The 21,866-nt window shown below is 38.5% G+C and overlaps 2 protein-coding genes across 2 annotated transcripts; both read left to right on the forward strand.

The window, feature by feature from the left end:
- The first annotated feature begins 6,021 nt into the window (after positions 1 to 6,021).
- LOC129363461 (sterile alpha motif domain-containing protein 9-like) lies at positions 6,022 to 12,655 on the forward strand. The gene is given in 3 exon segments (XM_055035597.1): positions 6,022 to 6,036; positions 6,135 to 6,171; positions 6,521 to 12,655. Coding segments are annotated over 3 exon segments (4,668 nt in total). The 3' UTR covers positions 11,137 to 12,655.
- Positions 12,656 to 14,015: 1,360 nt separating this feature from the next.
- On the forward strand, positions 14,016 to 20,800 carry cunh17orf75 (chromosome unknown C17orf75 homolog). Its single transcript, XM_055035167.1, has 10 exons — positions 14,016 to 15,366; positions 15,563 to 15,634; positions 16,038 to 16,163; positions 16,735 to 16,863; positions 16,988 to 17,048; positions 17,133 to 17,252; positions 18,054 to 18,118; positions 18,206 to 18,345; positions 18,715 to 18,818; positions 19,673 to 20,800. The coding sequence occupies exons 1-10, from the start codon at positions 15,224 to 15,226 to the stop codon at positions 19,880 to 19,882; spliced, it is 1,170 nt and encodes a 389-aa protein (XP_054891142.1). The 5' UTR covers positions 14,016 to 15,223; the 3' UTR covers positions 19,883 to 20,800.
- The last annotated feature ends 1,066 nt before the right edge of the window (positions 20,801 to 21,866 follow it).

Raw genomic sequence — 21,866 nt, forward strand, 5'->3', positions numbered from 1 at the left:
TCTTAACAGTTTCTCTGTGGAATAAAACTGCTTTTTGTTCTTGGGTTTTTTCATCAAGTAAACAACAAAAATCTAAGCCATAGGGGAGTTGGAAACAGATTATCCACTGGTAAGTACAATAAATTTGTCAAAAATGTGTTTATAACAAAAAGGGAAAATCGGCTTCAATGTATTCAAGTTATCCACCTAAAAATACTACTTTTAAGTACTTTTACTTAACAGTAAAAGTACCAAAAAACATTTTAGGTGTACTAAAAGTACACCTAAAATTAAGTTTTTTCGTTGTATGTTTCAAATCATAAGAAATAATAAAACCAAGAAAATGAAGAGGATGCATACAGAAAGAAACAAAAACACACAACAATGTGTGTTGGGTATTTTAACCTATACATATAAAGAACCACACAGAGTAGTATCACTTCAGCCTTTTCAAATGGAGAGTCTCAGCAGTGCCTTCCAGTGGCGGAGCCAGAGGGGTGGCTTGCCACCCCTACTGCCCCCCCACTGGAAATGGTCATTTTAAATATAATACTTATGAGATCGGCAAAGATTTGCCAGGAAAACTGTAATTTCCGACTGTCCCTGAAGGCAGCCCGATGCCCGACGCTGTTCATTGGTTAAACTGACATGTGGGTCCTGCTTGATCCAAACACATCCGCGGCTTTAGAGTTACACCGTCGAGGGTTTTTGCAGGTATTTACAACATTTTACCGCTCAGCGTTAACCGCTGTTACCTTCCTAATGAGAGGCGGCACTTGTCATACATTTCTAAAAGAAAAAAAAATGGTTGTGCACCGCTGTGTAGTGCCTCGTTTATTATATTAGCCATGCTAGTGCTGGTAGGTCGTGTTTTAGACAGATTCTTTTAACATGTTTAGTTTCATGCTGCCCTCTAATGTTTTATATCTCCCAGCTCTTGCTGCAAATGTGTGGTAAGAATATGTGAAAAACCATTAAGTTTTATAATGACTAAAATGTAAGTAGGCTATGTCAAATGAAAGCTTTGAATATAGAACCTAACTAGTTATATTACTTAATTTTGAACAAAAGGAAACAAATATTTTTTCCTTAAGTTCCATGGACAGTCCATAGGACCCCTCTGATAAGCCTTGCCCACCCTTTGGCCACCCTTGAAAAAAGTAGCTCCGCCACTGCTTAGGACAACTCCAACAAGAGGGTGGGGTCGGTTATAAAACTGAAATTTAAAGATAAGGAAAAGAGGCGTCTCTCTGACTAGCTGAAACCATTTCTCCAAGAACAGGAGGTCCACTTCATCTAGTTTCCAGCTTAGAGTAGAGAGACAAACTAATTCATGAGATAACAATTTGACAAAACTCTTACAATGTGAAGCTTGATTATTACAGACTTTTTTGACTTAGACCAATATGCAGTTTTATTATTTCCAGGTCATGTATATTTGTAATTACTTGATAGGAAGCCTTATCAACTTTTGAAGATGAGGAAAAATGTACAACTAACATACAAAGTGCGTACACCGTGTTCCAAATTATTATGCAAGTGATATTTTCTCAGATTTTCTTAAATGGTCAGTGCAAATGATGGTCAGAATAATCTTCAAATCATGAACTATTACAATATAATCAAAATTTACTGAACAAATTTCCCCATGAGAACAGTATTTTTTTCAAAAATAAAAAAACTAAAATGCATTGTTCCAAATTATTATGCACAGCAGATTTTCTAAACATTTTATGGATTACAAAGAATTACAAAACGGTCATTCTTTGAATGTGCAGCATTAAGTGGTCACTTGTACTAAAATCAAAAGCTATTTCAATCAAAAACATCTTAACAGACAAGTTAAGTGTTAACATAGGACCTTCTTTGATATCATCTGCACAATTCTTGCATCCATTGAACTTGTGAGTTTGAGGATAGTTTCTGTTTGAATTTCTTTGTAGGATCTCAGAAAACCTTCCCAGAGCTGCAGTTTTGTTATGAAATACATTCCACCCTCAGATCTTCTGCTTGAGGAAACTCCAAAGGTTCTCAATAGGGTTGAGGTGAGAGGAGGATGGTGACTGTGCTTAATAATATGGAACATCCTTCTTAAATAGATTCCCTTTAGTTGAGCTCACCAGACAAACTAATCAACCCAGCTCTCTGAAATGAATTATAGCGATTCAAAGAGCCCCTATACATCTATACATTTAATAGCACAACAAAAAAAAAAAATTTCTTTGTGACACTTAAATCCAATTTGCACAATAATTTGGAATGTGGTGTAGAGTTCAGTGAGTCAGATTATGAGAAAATAACATTTTTTGTTTTTGTGTTTGTCAGCACTTCCTGTTTTAAAGAGTTTCACAATTGTAGTAAACATTTGTTGCATTTGAAGATCTTTCATGATTGTAAAGTGCCATTACTGGCTTCCTGCTCGCTGTAATTTCTTGCTTGCCTGCTAACTATATAAAAAAAAAAAAAAAAAAAAATTCCCTTCTCACCCACCGCGGGTGGTTCTTATCCTCTGAGCTCGGGTCCTCTACCAGAGGCCTGGGAGCTTGAGGGTTCTGCGCAGTATCTTGGCTGTGCCAAGGACTGCACATTTCTGGACTGAGATGTCTGATGTTGTTCCTGGGATCTGTTGTAGCCACTGCTCCAGTTTGGGGGTTACTGCCCCGAGGGCCCCGATGACCACAGGCACCACTGTGGTCTTCACCTTCCAGGCCCTCTCCAGTTCCTCCCTGAGGCCCTGTTATTTCTCCAGTTTCTCGTGCTCCTTTTTCCTGATGTTGCAATCACTTGGTATTGCTACATCTACCACAACGGCTTTCCTCTGTTGTTTATCCACTACGACAATGTCTGGTTGGTTCGCCATTACCATTTTGTCTGTCTGGATCTGGAAGTCCCACAGGATCTTAGCTCTGGTGTTCTCTACCACCTTTGGGGTGTTTCCCACTTTGATCTCGGGGTTTCCAGTCCATATTCTGCACAGATGTTTCTGTACACTATGCCTGCCACTTGGTTATGTCGCTCCATGTACGCTTTCCCTGCCAGTATCTTGCACCCTGCTGTGATGTGCTGGACTGTCTCAGGGGCCTCCTTGCACAACCTACACCTTGGGTCTTGTCTGGTGTGGTAGATCTGGGCCTCTATTGCTCTGGTGTTTAGGGCCTGTTCCTGGGCTGCCAGGATGAGGGCCTCTGTGCTGTCCTTGAGTCCAGCTTTTTCCAGCCATTGGTAGGATTTACTGATATCAGCCACTTGGGTTATTTGCTGGTGGTACATCCCATGTAGGGGTTTGTCCTCCCATGATGGTATCTCTGGCACCTCAACCTCCGTTCCCTGTTGTCTGAGACATTCACTGAGCACATTGTCTGTTGAGGCTTTGTCCCTGATGTATTTATGGATCTTAGTTGTTTCGTCCTGGACAGTGGTTCTCACACTCACTAGTCCTCTGCCTCCTTCCTTGCGGCTCGTGTACAGTCTCAGGGTGCTGGATTTGGGATGGAACCCTCCATGCATTGTTAGTAGCTTTCTGGTCTTAATATCTGTGGCTTTTATCTCCTACTTTGGCCAGCTAATTATTCCAGCAGGGTATCTGATTACTGGCAAGGCATAGCTGTTTATCGCACGGATTTTGTTCTTGCCATTGAGCTGGCTTCTCAGGACTTGCCTTATTCGTTGGAGGTATTTAGCTGTGGCTCCTTTCCTTGTGACCTCATCGAGGTTGCCATTTGCTTGTGGTATACCTAGGTACTTGTAACTGTCCTCTATGTCTGCTATTGTTCCTTCTGGGAGTGAGACCCCTTCTGTGTGGATGACCTTCCCCCTCTTTGTGACCAGCCGACCACACTTCTCTAGTCCGAATGACATCCCAATGTCAGTGCTGTAGATCCTGGTGGTGTGGATCAGTGAGTCGATGTCTCGCTCACACTTGGCGTACAGCTTGATGTCATCCATGTAGAGTAGGTGACTGATATTGGCCCCATTTTTGAGTCTGTATCCGTAGCCAGTTGTTGATAACTTGGCTGAGGGGGTTCAGGCCTATGCAGAACAGTAGCGGGGACAGAGCATCTCCTTGGTATATGCCACATTTGATGGACACTTGTGCAAGTGGTTTGCAGTTGGCTTCAAGGGTGGTTTTCCACAGCCTCATCGAGTTTGCAATGAAGGCTCTCAGAGTCCTGTTGATGTTATACATCTCTAAGCATTCAATGATCCAAGTATGCAGCATTGAGTCATAGGCTTTCTTGTAATCAATCCAAGCCATGCACAGGTTGGTGTGTCGGGTTTTGCAGTCTCGGGCAACTGTGCGGTCTACGAGGAGTTGGTGTTTGGCTCCTCTGCTATTTACACCGATACCCTTCTGTGCCGTGCTCATGTGTTTATCCATGTGTTTGCTTATCTTGGCCGCTATGATGCCTGACATGAGCTTCCAGGTTGTGGAGAGGCAGGTTATTGGTCGGTAGTTGGGTGGGACTGGACCCTTTGATGGATCCTTCTGGATTAGGATTGTCCGCCCTTCAGTTAACCATTCAGGGTGAGTCCCACTTTGTAGCAGCTGGTTCATTTGGGCTGCCATTCGCTCATGGAGAGCAGTGAGTTTCTTTAGCCAGTAGGCATGGATCATGTCAGGCCCTGGTGCTGTCCAGTTTTTCATACCTGAGACTCTTTCTTGGACATCTGTCACAGTGATGGTTACCGGGGCTTGCTCAGGGAGGTTGCTGTGGTCCTCTCGTAGAGAGATCAGCCACTGTGCATTGCTGTTGTGGGACGCCTCCCTTTCCCATATGCCTTTCCAGTATTGTTCAGTCTCCAGCCTTGGTGGGTCTGCTCTGTTGTTATTGTTACCCTGCCATTGAGAGTACACCTTAGCTGGTTGAGTGGAGAAGAGCCGGTTAATCCTTCTGGATTCATTCTCCCTTGTGTATCTCTTTAGGCGGCTGGACAAGGCTTGGAGCCTCTGTTTGGCAGTCTCGAGTGCTTCAGGTATGGGCATCTGCCTGTACTTTCTGGGTACTGGTCTTTTCATTGCACCCTTGTGGAGCTCTGACAGTTGGCTCACTTCCCTCCTTGTTACCTTGATTTTAGCCTCTAACCGTCTTTTCCATGGTGGGTATTGGGTCTCATGGTTGCTCTTATAGCCAAGTATCTCAAGGATCACTGATGCTGAGTTGTAGATCAGCTCATTGGTTTCTGTTATGGTGTTGGTAGGGATCGTTCTCAATGCTGCATTCACATTCTCAATGAGACTTTCAGATGGTACTTCACTCAGCCGTTGTAATTGGCGCCGGGGAGGCCTGGTTGTCATTCGGGTCATGATTCTCTCTCTCTGTTTCGCTCATTGGGGCCGTGTATCCCCTGACTGGGTGGGGACTTGTAGTTAAGTCCCCACAGTCCTGACATCCGGGTTCCTCCCTTTTGCCGTAGCATTTGTGTTGTATCTCGTCAATCTCAAGTTGTGATAGCAGTTGCCGTTTGCGGATGTTGGAACACTGAGCTACTAGTTGTTTAGCGCTTAGTGTTGACTGGGGATGTCGAAGTAACCATTCCTTCCCCAGTCTTTGCATGTAACCTCTCTCACTAGGTTACTTGAGTAGTAGCATTCCAACAGATCCACATTTTCATCTCTCGCCCATTTCCGTCTTGTTCCAGTAGCCCATTTGTCATCAAGGTGCTCTGGTTCCCCAACACCTGACGCAGACCTTGTTTGGCCGGGCGACGTCTGAGCCGGCATGTTATGCAACTTAGTATCTCTCATGGTATGAGGTAGGCAGTAGCTTGAAGGGTCTTGCCTAAGGACCCAGACTGGATTCGAACCCTGCCCTCTCGGGTGATATACTGATGCCTTATGTATTGAGCTATCCAGTCAGCATATATATATATATATATATATATATATATATATATATATATATATATATACACAGACACACACACATTAGGACAAATAATATCCAGTCCCGAGAAAACCACATATATACAAATAGATCAGAGGCATTGTCTGTTAATATTATTTCATCATTGTCTGTTTCATCAACAGACAATTACGGCTGAATGATAGTGACATCGGTTCATGTCTTAAGCTGAACATGGTGAGTTCATACAATACTATTAGCATGTAAGCTAATATGACTATTTGATTTGTATCCTCATTATTTGCCCTGCAGTTATCAAGTAAAATGGATTGCCACTCTGCAGAATTGGGTAAGTAAAATAAACTCTAGAAAAAAAAGAATCCAGTCCATACAGTTAGGAAAGAAGTAGAAATGTGTGTTTAGATCTGGATTACAACTCTGTATTGCAGTGAATTCTAAGATAATTTGTTTTTATGATTTCAGATGAGTACTCATTTTGTCTTGTATAGTAAAAACTATTTGTTTGTAATAGCTGTAAAGAAGTTTATTCTAAGTTGATTTAAGAATTTATATACAAATTGTGCAGCCTATGACTTTTGTGTTTTGTAATTACTATGACTTAAATAGTTTGTTTATCAGATAAGAATTGTTCAAAATAAATATTAATTTTAACACTTGATTGAAACACTTTTATCCAGCAGAGTGGCAGAAACTGCCTTTCAGCTCCTGGACTGAATCTCATGTGAGCTGCTGGCTGAAATCCATTGGAATAAAAGAAAATTACATACAAAAGCTGAATGAAGAAGAGGTGACTGGATCAGTTCTTACAACTCTACAGAGGGATTATCTCAGCAAAACTATTGGAATGAAAAGTGGCCAAATTGAACATTTACTCAAGAAAAGAGATGATCTATTAAAGACAGAACAGAGCAAAACAAATACAAAGACTGTCACAAGTACCAATACAAGACATGACAAAAAAGTAAATGTTTTTGTGTCAGAAGCAACAACTGACAGGAAGGTGCAAGACGATAGCATTAATGCATGCAATGACATTACAAAGTCTGGAGTGGGTTCCTGTGAGTATCGAAAATTTGACCAGCGTCCAACAAACTTCAGATATGTGAAGCACAATTTGCTTCTCCCAGAGACAGGACCTGAAAACATGATTGTTCCATGTCATTAATATAAGTCACTAGAAACTGCACACAAACTGGACTCAAAAAGACTTAAAATCAAAGTGGCAAGTGAAGTGCTGAGATTTGCATGTGCCTGTATGAATATGAGAGCCAATGGAACAATTCATTTTGAAATAATGGATAGTGTTAAATCCACTCACAAGCATGGTGAAATCACAGGAATACCAATCCAAAGACAAGAAGATTTTGTGGATGCATTAGATTACATCGAAAAATGTTTTAAAGGCTCAAATCACCAAATTGATGCTAGGAAATGCATCAGGAACCCCTGCTTCATTGAGGTTCTTGACAAGGAGAATGCTGAGAAGACATGGGTTGTTGAGTATGATATTGTTCCAAAAGCCAGCATTGTTAAAGACAAATTATACTCTGTTGGTGTCCCAAAGTTCTCGGAGAAAGATGGCAAAGTGAAATGTGAAGAGCAAATCCCGTATCACCGGGTCGGGGCCAACACACCACGGATATCTGATGACGAACTAATTCATTTCATTCAAGATCTGAGAGAGAAGGACCAACAAAGGGTGGAGGCTGAGTCCTCAGCCAACCAAACACCTCTGGAATGCAGAGAAGACCAAAAGAGAAAGCTGTCCATCCTTCTGACGGGAGGAAAAACACACATGGACAATTCTCTCTTTTACATTGTTGTCGCAAATAAAATACAGCCAGAAGATCTTGACAGCATAACCTTCTTGGTTAACATGAAAGTTTTTTGTGTGTTTGACTTTGACCCTGATTCTGAAACATCTGGCCTTTATGGTAAATACAAGGAGCAGAAAGCTGTGACCCCACATTTCCTCAATGACTATGAAAACAACAAAAGATTGGAAAATGCTGAGCTTATTGCTTCTTTGAAACTTTTTGACCGAGTTAGTTGGATCTATTGCAATGGCCGAAACAACTTCCCTGGCAACAACGTTCCCTATGATGAAATAACTTGGATCAAAATACAAAAAAAAAAGATGAAAAAAGCTGTGTCCCTAATCTGTAATGAAATCCTCCCCAGAAATTCATTTGTTGTACTGTTTTTGTTCATGTCTGATGTTGAGCAACCTCTTGTTGAAACTTTTCATGAGTTTTATGCAGAAATTAATGGGCATGATTGCCTAGCAGTCATTGCAGGGTCAAAGGAAAACTATAGAAAATGGTCAAGTCTTGCTCAAGTCTCTTGTCCCATTTCTGCACTCAAAGAAATCAGCGTTGTTGACATGCCACTGAGTCACGTTGATGCAACAGTTCAGAGCATTCAGCTATCAAAGAACCAACCAGAAAGGAAACTACCAGTGTCAAATGGGGGTTTGTGTTTCCTAAAGTCTGTTGATGAGGCTACGCTAGATTCTTTGGAGATCATCAGTGTTGACCAGTGTGATGACACAAACCTAGAAATCATGAGTGATGATGAAATCAAAGAAACTGAACTCTACTTCTACCGTGGTGGAAAAATTAATTGGATTAATTTCTGGCTTGCTGAAAAGCATAAATGTGGAGTCATCATTGAACGGGATGCCTACAAAGAGGCAAGCACAATCCTGGACGATGTGGTTCATCGACACAAAGCTGTACGTCCCATTGAAAGTGTGAACATATATCATCATCCTGGCAGTGGGGGAAGCACAGTGGCACGACAGATCCTGTGGACATGGAAAACAAAGGTACGATGTGCAGTTGTGAAACAGTCAAAAGAAGTCACTACTGTCTGTGAGCATGCAGTGAAACTGAGGGAACACAACGAGATTGACAAAAACAACTGTCTTCCTGTGCTCCTCCTGCTGGAGGACCAAAATGCAGGTTGCATTGATGATCTTCGACGACATCTTGGAAATGTCATTGCAATCAAAAAGATAAATCCCTCAATGTTGTGCTTCATCCTGCTCATCTGCAACAGATCAAATGACCCAGAAAGAATGCGCAGGGAATCACCTTCTCAAACAGTAGCGGTCACCCACAAGCTGTCACATCAGGAAAAATCTTTGTTCCTGGAAAAAAGTGAGGAACTCAAATTTCAATTTGAAGACTTGGACTTCAACTTTATCCTCACATTTGTTCTTATGAGTGAAGAGTTCCAACCAAGCTACATAAAAGATTTTGTTAAAAATCTTTTAGATAAAATTGATCATACATCACTGATCACTCGCCTCATCAGATTCGTGGCTTTACTGAACTGTTACGTAAAGGATTCCTACATTTCTGTGTCTCACTGTGAGGCGTATCTTGGCATTGGTCTGCATGGGGTTGAAACTCGGTACCATGCCTTTGTTGATCATCTGAGTGATGAAGCTAAGCTTATTTTCATCCATCTAAGAGACAGCTCAACACACATCCAGTCTATCCGTATCATTCATCTGCTAGTGGCCAAAGAAATCCTGAGCCAGCTCTCTGTTAATATGCCTCAAAGCTCTATTGCCATGGAGCTCATCAAAGATGATGTACTCATCAATCACAGATTTGAAAGAGATCAGTTTCTTAAGGTAATAAGAGCTCTCTTCATTAGACGTAATAAAAGAAGCAGAGGAGATCCAAAGGACACAACATTTTCTCCACTAATTGAGGAAGTCCAAACTGAGAAAGTTGGTGTTCAGAAAGCTGTTGACCTGATGAAAGCTGCATTCATAGCTTTGGGAAAGGATGCCTATGTGGCACAACAACTTGCCCGGCTGCTTTATTCAAATGAAAAATTTGAGGAGGCTCTTGAGTGGGCACAGGAAGCGAAGTCGTTGTCTCCACATGATCAATTCATCCTTGACACACTGGGACAGGTTTACAAGCGATGGTTTTACCACTTGTATGACACTCTTGAAGAAAAAGACCCTTCACCACAAAGAGGAGTTGAAATAATAAGCATTGCACTCAAAGGAATATCTGCTTTTAGAGCTTCTGAAAAAATACCAAAGAAAGAGACGGTCATGCTTAACAACTCATACTATGGGGAAGTGGATGTTGGTTGCAGGCTGCTGAAGTTCTTGTCAGAGGTTGATGTTTTTTCAAAAACAGCTGGATATTCAGAGCTGATAAAGTACTTGCTTACAGACCACATACCATCAGAGGTGAAGACACCCTGGCAGAAATTTCATCAGCAGTTAAAAGGGCTGCAAAAGAACTTGAGACAAGCTTTGGAGTGCATTTCTGAAGACCTGAGCTACTTTCAGCCTGACATTAGCGAAGAGGATGAGGAACTTGATGCAAGAGATCCAGAGCAGGTTTACAATCCAAGAGAATGGTTGACAAGAAAAAGTGCTGTATATGCTGGATTTTTCTGTGGTATACAAGAGGAGAGCAATAAGGCATCTGAAAACTTGAGCACTGATACAAAAAATCCTGGAAACACACTCTCACCTTTCCAAAGACAGATGAAATCTTATAAGCTTGGAGGAGGAAATGTTTCATCAATCCTCTCATTACTGTATGATAGGAAACCACAGAGGGCAGGAAAAAAGCTTGAGGAGATTCTGGGCATGTACTCAGAAAGCCTGACCTGGAAGGATCTTGATGAAACTGAACTCATAAATGTCATTTTTTGTCAGATAGCTCTAAACTGTATCCTACCTGGATCTTCAAAGCTCTTATCCCTCAAACAGCTCCAAGATCTCAGCAAAGGATTTAGGACAAAAGGAAAATACATGTCATCAGCAAGTGCCCTCTTTCTTCTCTCGCTCCTGTTTTGGCCAGAAGACAGTAAAGACGTGAGTTCTGCTGATGCTCAGATACTTCTGTTGGCCATTGATGCTCTTCAAAGGCTATGTGAACAAAAAGTCCAACATATGTCTCAAAGAAAGAGCAGAATTGTCACACACTTCTTCCTGGCAAAGCCAAGAGGTCTAAATAAGATTGTCCACAGAAGTGCTATTGAAAAACAGATCAAAGGAACTCTGAGTGAGAGGAAACTAAAATGGCTTGGAGGGGAAGTTTGGAAAACCAGGGAAGTTGTGCAGCAACTGAGACGGATTGAAGGGTGGACAGAAAATGAAAACTTGTATGTCCAATGTGGGCATAAAGACAGCAAAATAAGAGTCATTCCTCGATACTCTGCTTCCTTGCCCTATGGAAATGAAAAAGTTACTTTCTACTTAGGCTTTTCATTTGATGGTGTAGTTGCTTTTGACATTCAGGTGAGGAAATAATATCAACTCTGAAAATATGTTAATCTGGAAAACAGATGACCTGCACCAAAAAGGTGCAGCAACATTAAAATGATTTATTCTCATTTAAACTGATTTATTCTCATTTATTCTCACTAAACTGAACGTGAGCAACAAAGATGGACAAGTTAAACTGAGAAGTCATATCTTATAAGACTTTTTTTTTTAAATTCACCTTTTTAATATGTTCACAATTCAATGAAACCAGAGATGCTGATATTTTCTGAATCGTGTTTGTTTTCATATAATAACTAACAAGATTCCTTCACAAAGAGGATTATGTGTGGAGACACTTTCTGAGCAATAAAAGTTAACAGCTGTTTTCTTTCCATGAGCAAAGTGAGATTGTACCAAATAGTAAAACATTGTGCAAACTAGAGAAAATAATAGAATTAGAACTAATCATACAACTATGGTCTTGTACACATCCTGATTTAGAATTAAATATGCTTGTTTTTCATTCACTTTAATGGTTTTGAAGTATCTTTAAAGTTATATTGTTTAAATACTCTTATCATTAGTGTTCACTGTTTCTGAATCACATTTTGCATAACTCATTGTTCTAACTTTAAAAATTTTACTTTACTTTTTGAGTTATACATAGTTTCTCATAATTTGTGAAATTATGGCGTGGTAGCTGCTGGTTGAAACGTCTTCATAGAAGCTTCTATGCACTTCAAACAAACTTCCAGAAAACTGCAAAACAGCTGAAAGATTGAATTCATTTAAATCAAGACCAAAAACCCACCTGTTTAGAGTTTGTTTTGAGCCATAATTAATGGAACATTGACCAATACATATGATTATGTACTAATGTTTCTGATGATGGCACTTGATAAAATTTAATGTTTTCTATTGCTTTTCACAATTATATAAAGCTATATTCATTGTTTATTAAGCTTTTTTTGTTTTCACGATGCAAAGCTCAATGAATTGTTGTGTTGCTGAAATGTACTATACAAATAGACTTGATTGATTGACTGATTAACCTGCACAACCCCACAAACCCTGCGAATTACTTGTTTTATTGTTACTTATAAATGTTTCTGTGCTTTGATGGACAGATATTGATGTATATTTTTTTTATTTTAATACCCCTAGCAATCAAGAGTAAGTAAGAGAGATCAAAACGTGTGTGTAACTGTTTACATCCATTGGTTCCATGATTTTTAACGACTTTACATGAGCAAGCTTAGTCACCTGTATTTCATTTATTGCTCAATGTCAACAATATAATTGAAAAATTGTGTTTTTTCAACATTATAGACAAATATCTGCATACATTGTGCACATAATGGAAATGCAATTATTGTTTTGTAAAAGAGTGCAAACTAGTGAGGACCATTTATTGTATCCAAATGACATGCGATTAAAAGGACCTCTTTTATATTTTTTGTGTTTAATCTTGAAAATAATAATTTTATCCCAGTGAGTTCTTATCCTCTTTAACTAAAGATGAAACAGTATTGTACAAAAACAGAGACACTGGAAGATAAATATGTGGTTCTTTCCTAGCAGTCTGTATATTTAACATTATCTAGCAGTCTGTATATTTAATATTATCTAGCAGTCTGTATATTTAATATTATCTAGCAGTCTGTATATTTAATATTATCTAGCAGTCTGTATATTTAACATTATCTAGTAGTCTGTATATTTAACATTATCTAGCAGTCTGTATATTTAACATTATCTAGCAGTCTGTATATTTAATATTATCTAGCAGTCTGTATATTTAATATTATCTAGCAGTCTGTATATTTAATATTATCTAGCGGTCTGTATATTTAATATTATCTAGCAGTCTGTATATTTAATATTATCTAGCAGTCTGTATATTTAATATTATCTAGCAGTCTGTATATTTAACATTATCTAGTAGTCTGTATATTTAACATTATCTAGCAGTCTGTATATTTAACATTATCTAGCAGTCTGTATATTTAATATTATCTAGCAGTCTGTATATTTAACATTATCTAGCAGTCTGTATATTTAATATTATCTAGCGGTCTGTATATTTAATATTATCTAGCAGTCTGTATATTTAACATTATCTAGCAGTCTGTATATTTAACATTATCTAGCAGTCTGTATATTTAACATTATCTAGCAGACTGTATATTTAATATTATCTAGCAGTTTGTATATTTAATATTATCTAGCAGTCTGTATATTTAACATTATCTAGCAGTCTGTATATTTAATATTATCTAGCAGTCTGTATATTTAACATTATCTAGTAGTCTGTATATTTAACATTATCTAGCAGTCTGTATATTTAACATTATCTAGCAGACTGTATATTTAATATTATCTAGCAGTTTGTATATTTAATATTATCTAGCAGTCTGTATATTTAACATTATCTAGTCTGTATATTTAATATTATCTAGCAGTCTGTATATTTAACATTATCTAGTAGTCTGTATATTTAACATTATCTAGCAGTCTGTATATTTAACATTATCTAGCAGTTTGTATATTTAATATTATCTAGCAGTCTGTATATTTAATATTATCTAGCAGTCTGTATATTTAATATTATCTAGCAGTCTGTATATTTAATATTATCTAGCAGTCTGTATATTTAATATTATCTAGCAGTCTGTATATTTAACATTATCTAGCAGTCTGTATATTTAACATGATCTAGCAGTCTGTATATTTAATATTATCCAGCAGTCTGTATATTTAACATTATCTAGCAGTCTGTATATTTAATATTATCTAGCAGTCTGTATATTTAATATTATCTAGCAGTCTGTATATTTAATATTATCTAGCAGTCTGTATATTTAATATTATCTAGCAGTCTGTATATTCAACAATTATACTCAACTAGGAGTATCTAGATAGTATTAGTTTTAATGTAGCCTATACACCAAGGAAAACATTTCTGAGATGGGTTTATTTTTAAGTACAATAAGAGCACACTTTTTTTTCTACAAATGTTTGAACTGATCATAAAGATTCTTTCTTTGATCTATTTAAAAGTACCTCCAGACAACATCAGAGCTCATTAAGAAATAAGAGACTGTTGCTTTTACTAAACAGAACCAGTTGCTAGCAGCTCTCTCCAAAAAGCCTAAGTGGAGTGAAATAGTTAGACTGAGTTAAGGATGTTACAGGTGAGTTGTTACAAATGATTAAAAATGACCAGAATTAATGAACAGATAAATGTCACTCACTGAGACTTGTTCTAGGAACTAGAGCAAGTTATTTTACAATTTTACAATATAAAATAAGTATGTTCGTTAAAATGTCAGGAGGTCATATCAATATGAAAACCTTTTAAAAAGGTAAAACTAAGAATAATGTTTTATGGTTAATGAAACAACAAACTCACCACAATAATCAAAAACTAAATTAGACATTAGAAATTAGGCAAAACCGGTTTTCAAATTCATTTGGATTTTTTAAAATTTGTCTCCATCTTCTGGTTAACTTATGGTACTCACTTTGTTTCTCAATTTTAATCAAATCAATACACACTCAATATTTGCTTCTTTTTGTTAGCAAATAATTGATGTTGGGAAAAATTGTTTCATGACTGCCAAAGTTGGATGCAGTTAGTCATATTACATGCACTGACCCTGAGGATGTGGCTGCATTTATTTGCAGGATTTTAAACTTGCCCCTGCTGTCTCTCGACAGTCCAGCACATTATGACCAACACTGTACCACCCACCCAACTATACAGTTGAAAAAATTCTTATCATCTCTTCGTATGTTGAGAAGCACTTCAGTCGAAAGGTTTTTTAACCACAAACACACTGACAAGTCAAATATGGACACTCATTATTCAGTGAGTGAAGAGAACCCACAAGATCCCGGAACCTTTGTTGTAGACGTTGATTTTCGTCGGACATATTTTTGAAAGTACAGGTTGGATCCAGGCAGGAAAACTGGCTGAGCCTTCAGGTTTTTCCCTTTCTTTCTTTTTACAATTAGCCTCAAATTCAGACATATTGGATCCCAGTCAAAAATAAAGCAACAGCGAGCATTAAAACACGTCCTCCTGTTAGCCTGTTTCCTCCGATGCTAGCCTCCTCCGATCAGCAGCAGGATGTTTTCTTCCCAGACTTCGTCTTTCCAGGATTCAATCGACGTGGAGGAGAGAGATGAATTTGACAGCGAAGATATTGTTGGATACAGCCAAAAAATTCAGCTGAACTGCTACTACACCATCTATCTTTATCAGGGCACAAGGTAATGATTAATATATGTTATTGCAGCAGCTGCTTTAAACCGATCTGTCGCCGTTTAACGTGGTAGATAAATATGTTTTTATTTTGCTTTCCACTTAAATAAAACAGGATTTATTTATTGTTGTGCAGCAGCAGTCCTCTATGTGCACGTAAAGGCTCGCTCATGCATATGAAATGTAAACTGTTGGTCATCTTAGATCTGAGGCCTGTGCAGAAAATGTGGCGTGGAACCAGAAGCGTGCAGACTCCACAAGTCACGATGACTTTAGGTAACACAGGAGCCATCCGTCCACCGTCTCGCTTTCTCAGTGGCTGTCACTGCTTGTTTTTGTTGTTTTTCTTTACTTTGGGCTTTCAGTGGAAATCCAGCCAGCATGGACTCATCGTGGCTGACTTCACTCATGATTTTGTTCTGATTTCTCATCAGTGTGTTGCTGAGTTACACTGCTTCCTCATCTGAACAGTGTCCTCACTCCAGAGTGTGTTCAGGGATGACAGCCCTGATGATCTGGGATTATTTGTGATCACCTCGCTTTCTCCATCTTTTCTTCATCGATTTGAGTGGCTTCCAAATCCTTCATCGTCTTTCCTGATGGCTTGAATTTTAACCACCTCTTTTCTCATTTTTATTTCATTCTTTTTTTTATTTTTTTTTTATTTTTTTGCCCACAGCTTGACACTAATTGACAGCAGCCTTCCTTCAGAAGCAGAACCGGAGCTGCGGACCTATATTTCGAGGCGACTGAGTAAAGGAGCTCTTCTTGGAGGCATGGGCAACATTGCCACTGTGGAACTGAGGTATTAATTAACCAAACCATTCAATTAAAATGCTTGTGATTCAGAGAAATCTGAGCTCACCAAAGACAAAAAGCTGCAACACTGAAGAAGTTGTTTCACAGAAGAGAGAAGTTGTTCCTTACTTTTTTTTTTTTTTTGCAGCGTGTAGATAATTTGCATAAATTAAACCTAATAACACATAATATCATAGAAATCTTCCCAACTTCAAAGATTTCTTTGCCATTAATGGATAGTAGTTTATTTCAAGTTTTAATTTTAATACTAGCATTGCTATGGATAAGTGCTGTTACTTTTTTGTTGCAGCAGATTCAAGCTTAAAAGCGCTGATACCCCTAAATAAAATAAAATTCAGTACAACCAATTGCCTCCCCAGGTCACACAATTAGTTCATGGAGTCCAATTGTGTGTAAATAAAACAATGCAGTCCACAGATCTGACATCTTTATGTAAAAGTGACAAGAAGAAAGGAAAACAGAAGTTTTGTTTGAAGTTTGTCGAGATGCACCAAACATATCACCAAATGAAAAAAAAAATTAACATTTTCTTTTAATAAATATCTTTTTCTCTGCAGTCTTCCAGAACAGGCAGTCGGCTGCTACTGCTGCCTCCTGGAGCAGGAAAGGTCTCCAGAGCAGCCGGACGCTGATGGAAATGGATTCGTCATCTGCTTCATGGGGGGCTCTGAAAAGGGACTGAACTTATATCCTTGTTGTTTTGGGTTTTTTTTATGGAATAAGCAAAGTTACAACAAAGCTTCAGAATTTTACTGTCTTCATATAATCCAAATCCTTCTGAATTCTGTTAAATTCTTTGACTTAAACTACATTTAGATTAGAGCTCGATAAATATGTCCAAGGCCTACACAGCAGCCTTCAAACTCCAGAGGTGGGAAGATGCGATAAAGTAAAGTTTTCTAGTCGTATTTCAAGGTTGCCTTTTATTGAACCTCTTACTGTGTGTTTGTTGTAGCTGCAGAACCTTGAGACTGAAGTTCGTCCCTATCTGAGCCGCTGGTACGAGGAGTCGGTCATGCACATTTATCGAGTAGTGCAGCTGGTCCAGAGCAACATCAGCTTCCTGCTGCATGCTGTGAGTCGTCTCTTCTAACCATCAGAGTACATAAAATTAGGTGGTCAAATTAAACAGCATGGAGGCTCTAATGCTGAGATTTGGAATTACAGTATTCTGGAATTAGATGAAAAATGTCCCAAAATTTCCTGTAATTATATATCTACTTTTTTTTAACAGTTCAGAATTAGTAGCTTACTCCTCTACATAGGAAAGATTATATAAAGTAGAAAATGCTGGTGGCTGGTGACATTTTATTATGATTTTGATTTTTTATTTCTACAAAACATCTGCTGACATCTTCCTAGCAGTTCAGTAACCAGATCACGCATTTTGACTTCCCATTAAGTCCCTTAGTTGGAATCGACCTTTTACCACTGAATGGCATGTTCTCTTTGAAAATACCTGATAGATTCATAGAGTGGGAGTTGTGTCAGCTTTGAATTACGTTTTGACTGCTGTAAAGCGGTAACACTGATTCTGTATAAAGAGGCGAGACTTCCAGCTTCTTCTATTTTAGAACATTTAAGGGAAGCTATGCTGATGACTCAGTTTTTAGGAAAAAAAAAAATGAAAGTGTTGATAAACACCCTGTCATAGTAACAATGCTGTGATAGAAAGGGAGAGAAATTATAACTCTTTTCTAAAGAGATCCTAGAATCTCTCTTTCCTTCGCTGCCCCTATAACTGCATTATCATAGAAAACTTTGCTTTATGCATTCACACTCCACCATGACCAACTTTCTTCTTAATTGGTCATGGTGTTATGCCCGAGTTTGATTTCCAGAACACATGCCAGCTGCTAAACTTCTCTTCCTGCAGGCTCTCAGTCACACACACGTGGAAGTCACCAATTCGGACGAGAGGACAAAGGCCGACGTGTCCAGGTGTGCGACTTTTTTTCAGCCCACGCAGTGAAACTACCACTTGTGTAAATGCCTCTGCAGCGTGTAACAAGTCTCTCTGTGTGTCAGGTTCATTAAAGCAGCCAGTTTGCAGGGCCTGTCTCAGCAGGACACCACCACAGCCTCTCTGTGCAAAGCCATGTCGGAGGACACACAGTCTGATGTGGTTATCGACTGCTCCTCCAGCCCGCCCACGCTCACTAACACCGGTGAGACACATGTCAGGAACATACGCAGACGCCTTTTATAATCACTGTGTGTCTATGTTTGCTCAGAGATTTGGTTTGCATGAGGTACAGTTGTCATCTGTATAAGTGTACACAGTTCAAACTTCATATAGCCCACAAGTTTTTGGCAATGTATTTTTAGTAGACATGCATATGTCCAAAATCTCTTTTTCAGAATAAATTTATCACCAAAACAAAATCCACCCTATGCAGGTTTTTGCTGATTTATCACACATTAAAGGCTTTAGCATTTCTCTTCCGAACATGCAGTGTGGACAGGATCACATGCCCTTCTGGGAATTAAAACACTAAATCCCTCTGTGAGTCTAATCAGATGTTTTCTGTCCTCAGTCAGTAACCGTTTCTGCGATGGCTGGATTCAGGCGTTTCTAAACGCTGCAGAGCGCTGCAACCCCTTCCTGCTCAGACAGATTCTGGAGAACTTCAAGCTGAAGGTGAGAAATATTTATGCAGAGCGTTTTCTAAATAAGCAGCATCCTGCTGAAGATAAGCTGTTAGATTTCATCATCTTTGTGCAGTTCATTGTGAAAGCATGCACACCCCTGGAACTTTTTCAATTTTTGTTGTAAACCCCAAAGTTTTTTCTTGGGATTTTACGTGACAGGCCAATAAAAACTGGTCCATGATCGCAACGTGAAAAGAAAAAGGTTCATGTGCAGCAAACATGAGACCAGCATCAGACATTATGGGTTTCTAATTCAAACATTGTTTGATGTAAGCTCAACACCTTCGCCTCGCATCAGGACAGCGACTCTAAACATGCAGCCAGAGCAACAATGAAATGGCTTAGATCAAAGTCCAGACCTAAATTCATATTTTCTGCTAATAGCTGATGGAAACATGACAAAGATATTCTTAAAAAGAGTAATGTGGACGTCTTAAAAAAAAAAGTTTAAAACCTGCTTAAAGGTTATTTCCAAAAGGTGCTTTTAATCTGGAATCATATTCTAATTTATTGAATATGACTGTATAAGTTATAAAGTCAGCATAAAATACAAAACACTCATACAAAATGTGAATAAGTTCAAGTCGTATGAATACGTTTGGAAAGCACTGTATGGTTAACTTCACTCAGTCTGCTGGAAATGCAGTATCAGTTCAGATTATTTATGTTTTTTAAAAAAAGCAAGCCGCTTTGTGAAACAGTAGATCTGGACTTTCAGTTCCTCCTCTTCTGTTATTACTTCCCATCAGCATTGATAGTTTCCTGCTTTGTTTTTATTTTTGTTTTTTTTTTTCCCTCCCGCTCATTACTTCCTCTGTTTCAACCACCTCCGCCGCTCCGCAGGCCATCCAGGACATGAACAGCCTGAAGCGCTTCGTGCGTCAGGCCGAGATGAGTCACTACGCCCTGTTCCGCTGCTGCCAGTTCCTGCAGGGCTGCGGGAACGGAGACGTGCTGCTGCAGAACGCCCGGGCGGAGCACAGCGACCTGCCCGAAGCCTGCAACATCATCGCCGTCCTGGACGAATTCCTGAGTGAACAGGCTCAGGCCTGACCCGCAGCGTCCACTACATCCAAAAGCTCCACATTTACTAATTTATTAAAATTAGTAAATAAAAAAAAATACTGTTAAAAATGTGAGAAATGAGGCAGCAAATACAGTAAACTTAATTTATGGACTACGATGATGATGGTGCTACTTTTACTACAGGAGTTTGGACAATTATGGAAAGGATGTAAAAGATGAATTTTATAAGACGAAAGAAAATAGGATATAATCTTAGATGTAAATGTCGAGGGTGTGTATAAAGAAACGGAGACATAAATATTACCAATAGTTCTCACAGAGGGCACTAAAAAGAACCAATATACATAAGAAGTTATAACAACTGGGGTAAAATTATGTTCAGCAATATTTTATATCAAAATAGCTCTCTAAATTATTTAACTGCTTTCTTTTGAGAATGATGCACAAAAAACTTTCAAACGTTTTGTTATATTATCCACCCGGTACCTGCACTACCTTCACTCCTCTGACACTGTTTGTATTTGTGCTGATATTAACTCTCTTTTTTTTTTTCAACTGTGGGAATGATTTGTTGTAATTCTGGTGTAATAGTTCCAAATACTGTAAAATGTGATTATTTCCAGGAGTTTATGGGAGTTCATGTAGATACTTAGATATAAATCATGCATTAAAAAAAAAGCTAATAGTTGATAAATAGTTGTAACAATAAGCTCAGAAGGTTCTTATTAAATATTGTCCAAAGTATGTAGGAGAGCAATATTGTTATTGTTGGTGTTTAATTTTAATTTTAACCGTTGGTGTGTGAATAGGTTGTGTTTGCTGTTGAGAATAGTGTGACTGACTTATGGTGTATCTGTGTGGCTATTTCTGTACATGCAACCCCCGGTTCTAAATATTTTTTGTGGTTCTCTCGAAGATGATTGAAATAAACACAGTTAAGTTGCACTGTGTGCGCAGTGGTGTTAGTTTTAGAGCATAGGAACATTTAAACAGAGATGATTGTTTTGATCGTTTAAGACGTCCCACTGTTTTTATCATGCATAGCACAAATCAGAAGCATATTAATTCATTAAAAAGGGCCTTAAATAACTGTTTTGTGACAGAACATTACCATTGCTTTCTAATAATGTCAGTACAGTCGTAGAAGGATTAGGTATAATAATATTACCACTAACAGGTGAAATGAGTTTTATCTCTTCAGCATGAGAGTTGTGGGCAGGGGGAGTATTTTGGTCAACAAGTAAACATTTCTTCTTAACGTTGACCCAAAGAATTGATAACTAGGGAAAAAAGAAGCATTATTTGTGGAGCTGTGGCAGCGTACTGATAGAGCACAACCCACATATCAAGACCTGAATCCTCGACGCTGCCAGGTTCTGACCTTTCCTGCATGTCTTCCCCTTTTTTCCAATCCAAATAAAGATTGTCCGAGCCAATAAAAAATTGTGTTTCCTGCAAAAATGCAGTGCGAAAGCTGCAAGCTGAATGTTTTTGAAGACTTGCATAAAGCAAAAGCCTGTAAAATGGACATAGAAAAATTATTGAAAAGGAGTGAAAACATTCAGCCAATGCAACTGCAAGGTAACAACAGTTTTAAGGAAAGATAAGCTGCACATCTAAAGCAAACTTACATACTAAATCTAGTATGAAGGCTATCGCTAGCAAGTTGAGCAACAGTAACACCCCATGCGGTGTGAAGTTAGAATTAGGGTAAAAAGGAGGGTTGGAATGATGAGGGTTTGCAGCAAAGTTTATGGTAAAAGTAGAAAACACCTTCAGGGTATAAATCATTAAAATTCTATGTTGATGTTCTATTTTTTTTTTTAACTATGAAAAAAAATCAACTTTATATTTGAGAACCCTTCTTAGTTCTGGCCAAACCATTGTGAACCTTAAACTCTTTCTCTGTTGAATCCCTCATTCATTTCTCAAACATTCCCGAAAGTTCGTGCATATATTTACAAAATATAAATAGAGACCAAATATTTGAGACAGATTTTATGATTTGACA

Source organism: Poeciliopsis prolifica, unplaced genomic scaffold (assembly GCF_027474105.1).
Source record: "Poeciliopsis prolifica strain line A6 unplaced genomic scaffold, Auburn_PproV2 SCAFFOLD010, whole genome shotgun sequence".
NCBI classification, from domain to species: Eukaryota; Metazoa; Chordata; class Actinopteri; order Cyprinodontiformes; family Poeciliidae; genus Poeciliopsis; species Poeciliopsis prolifica.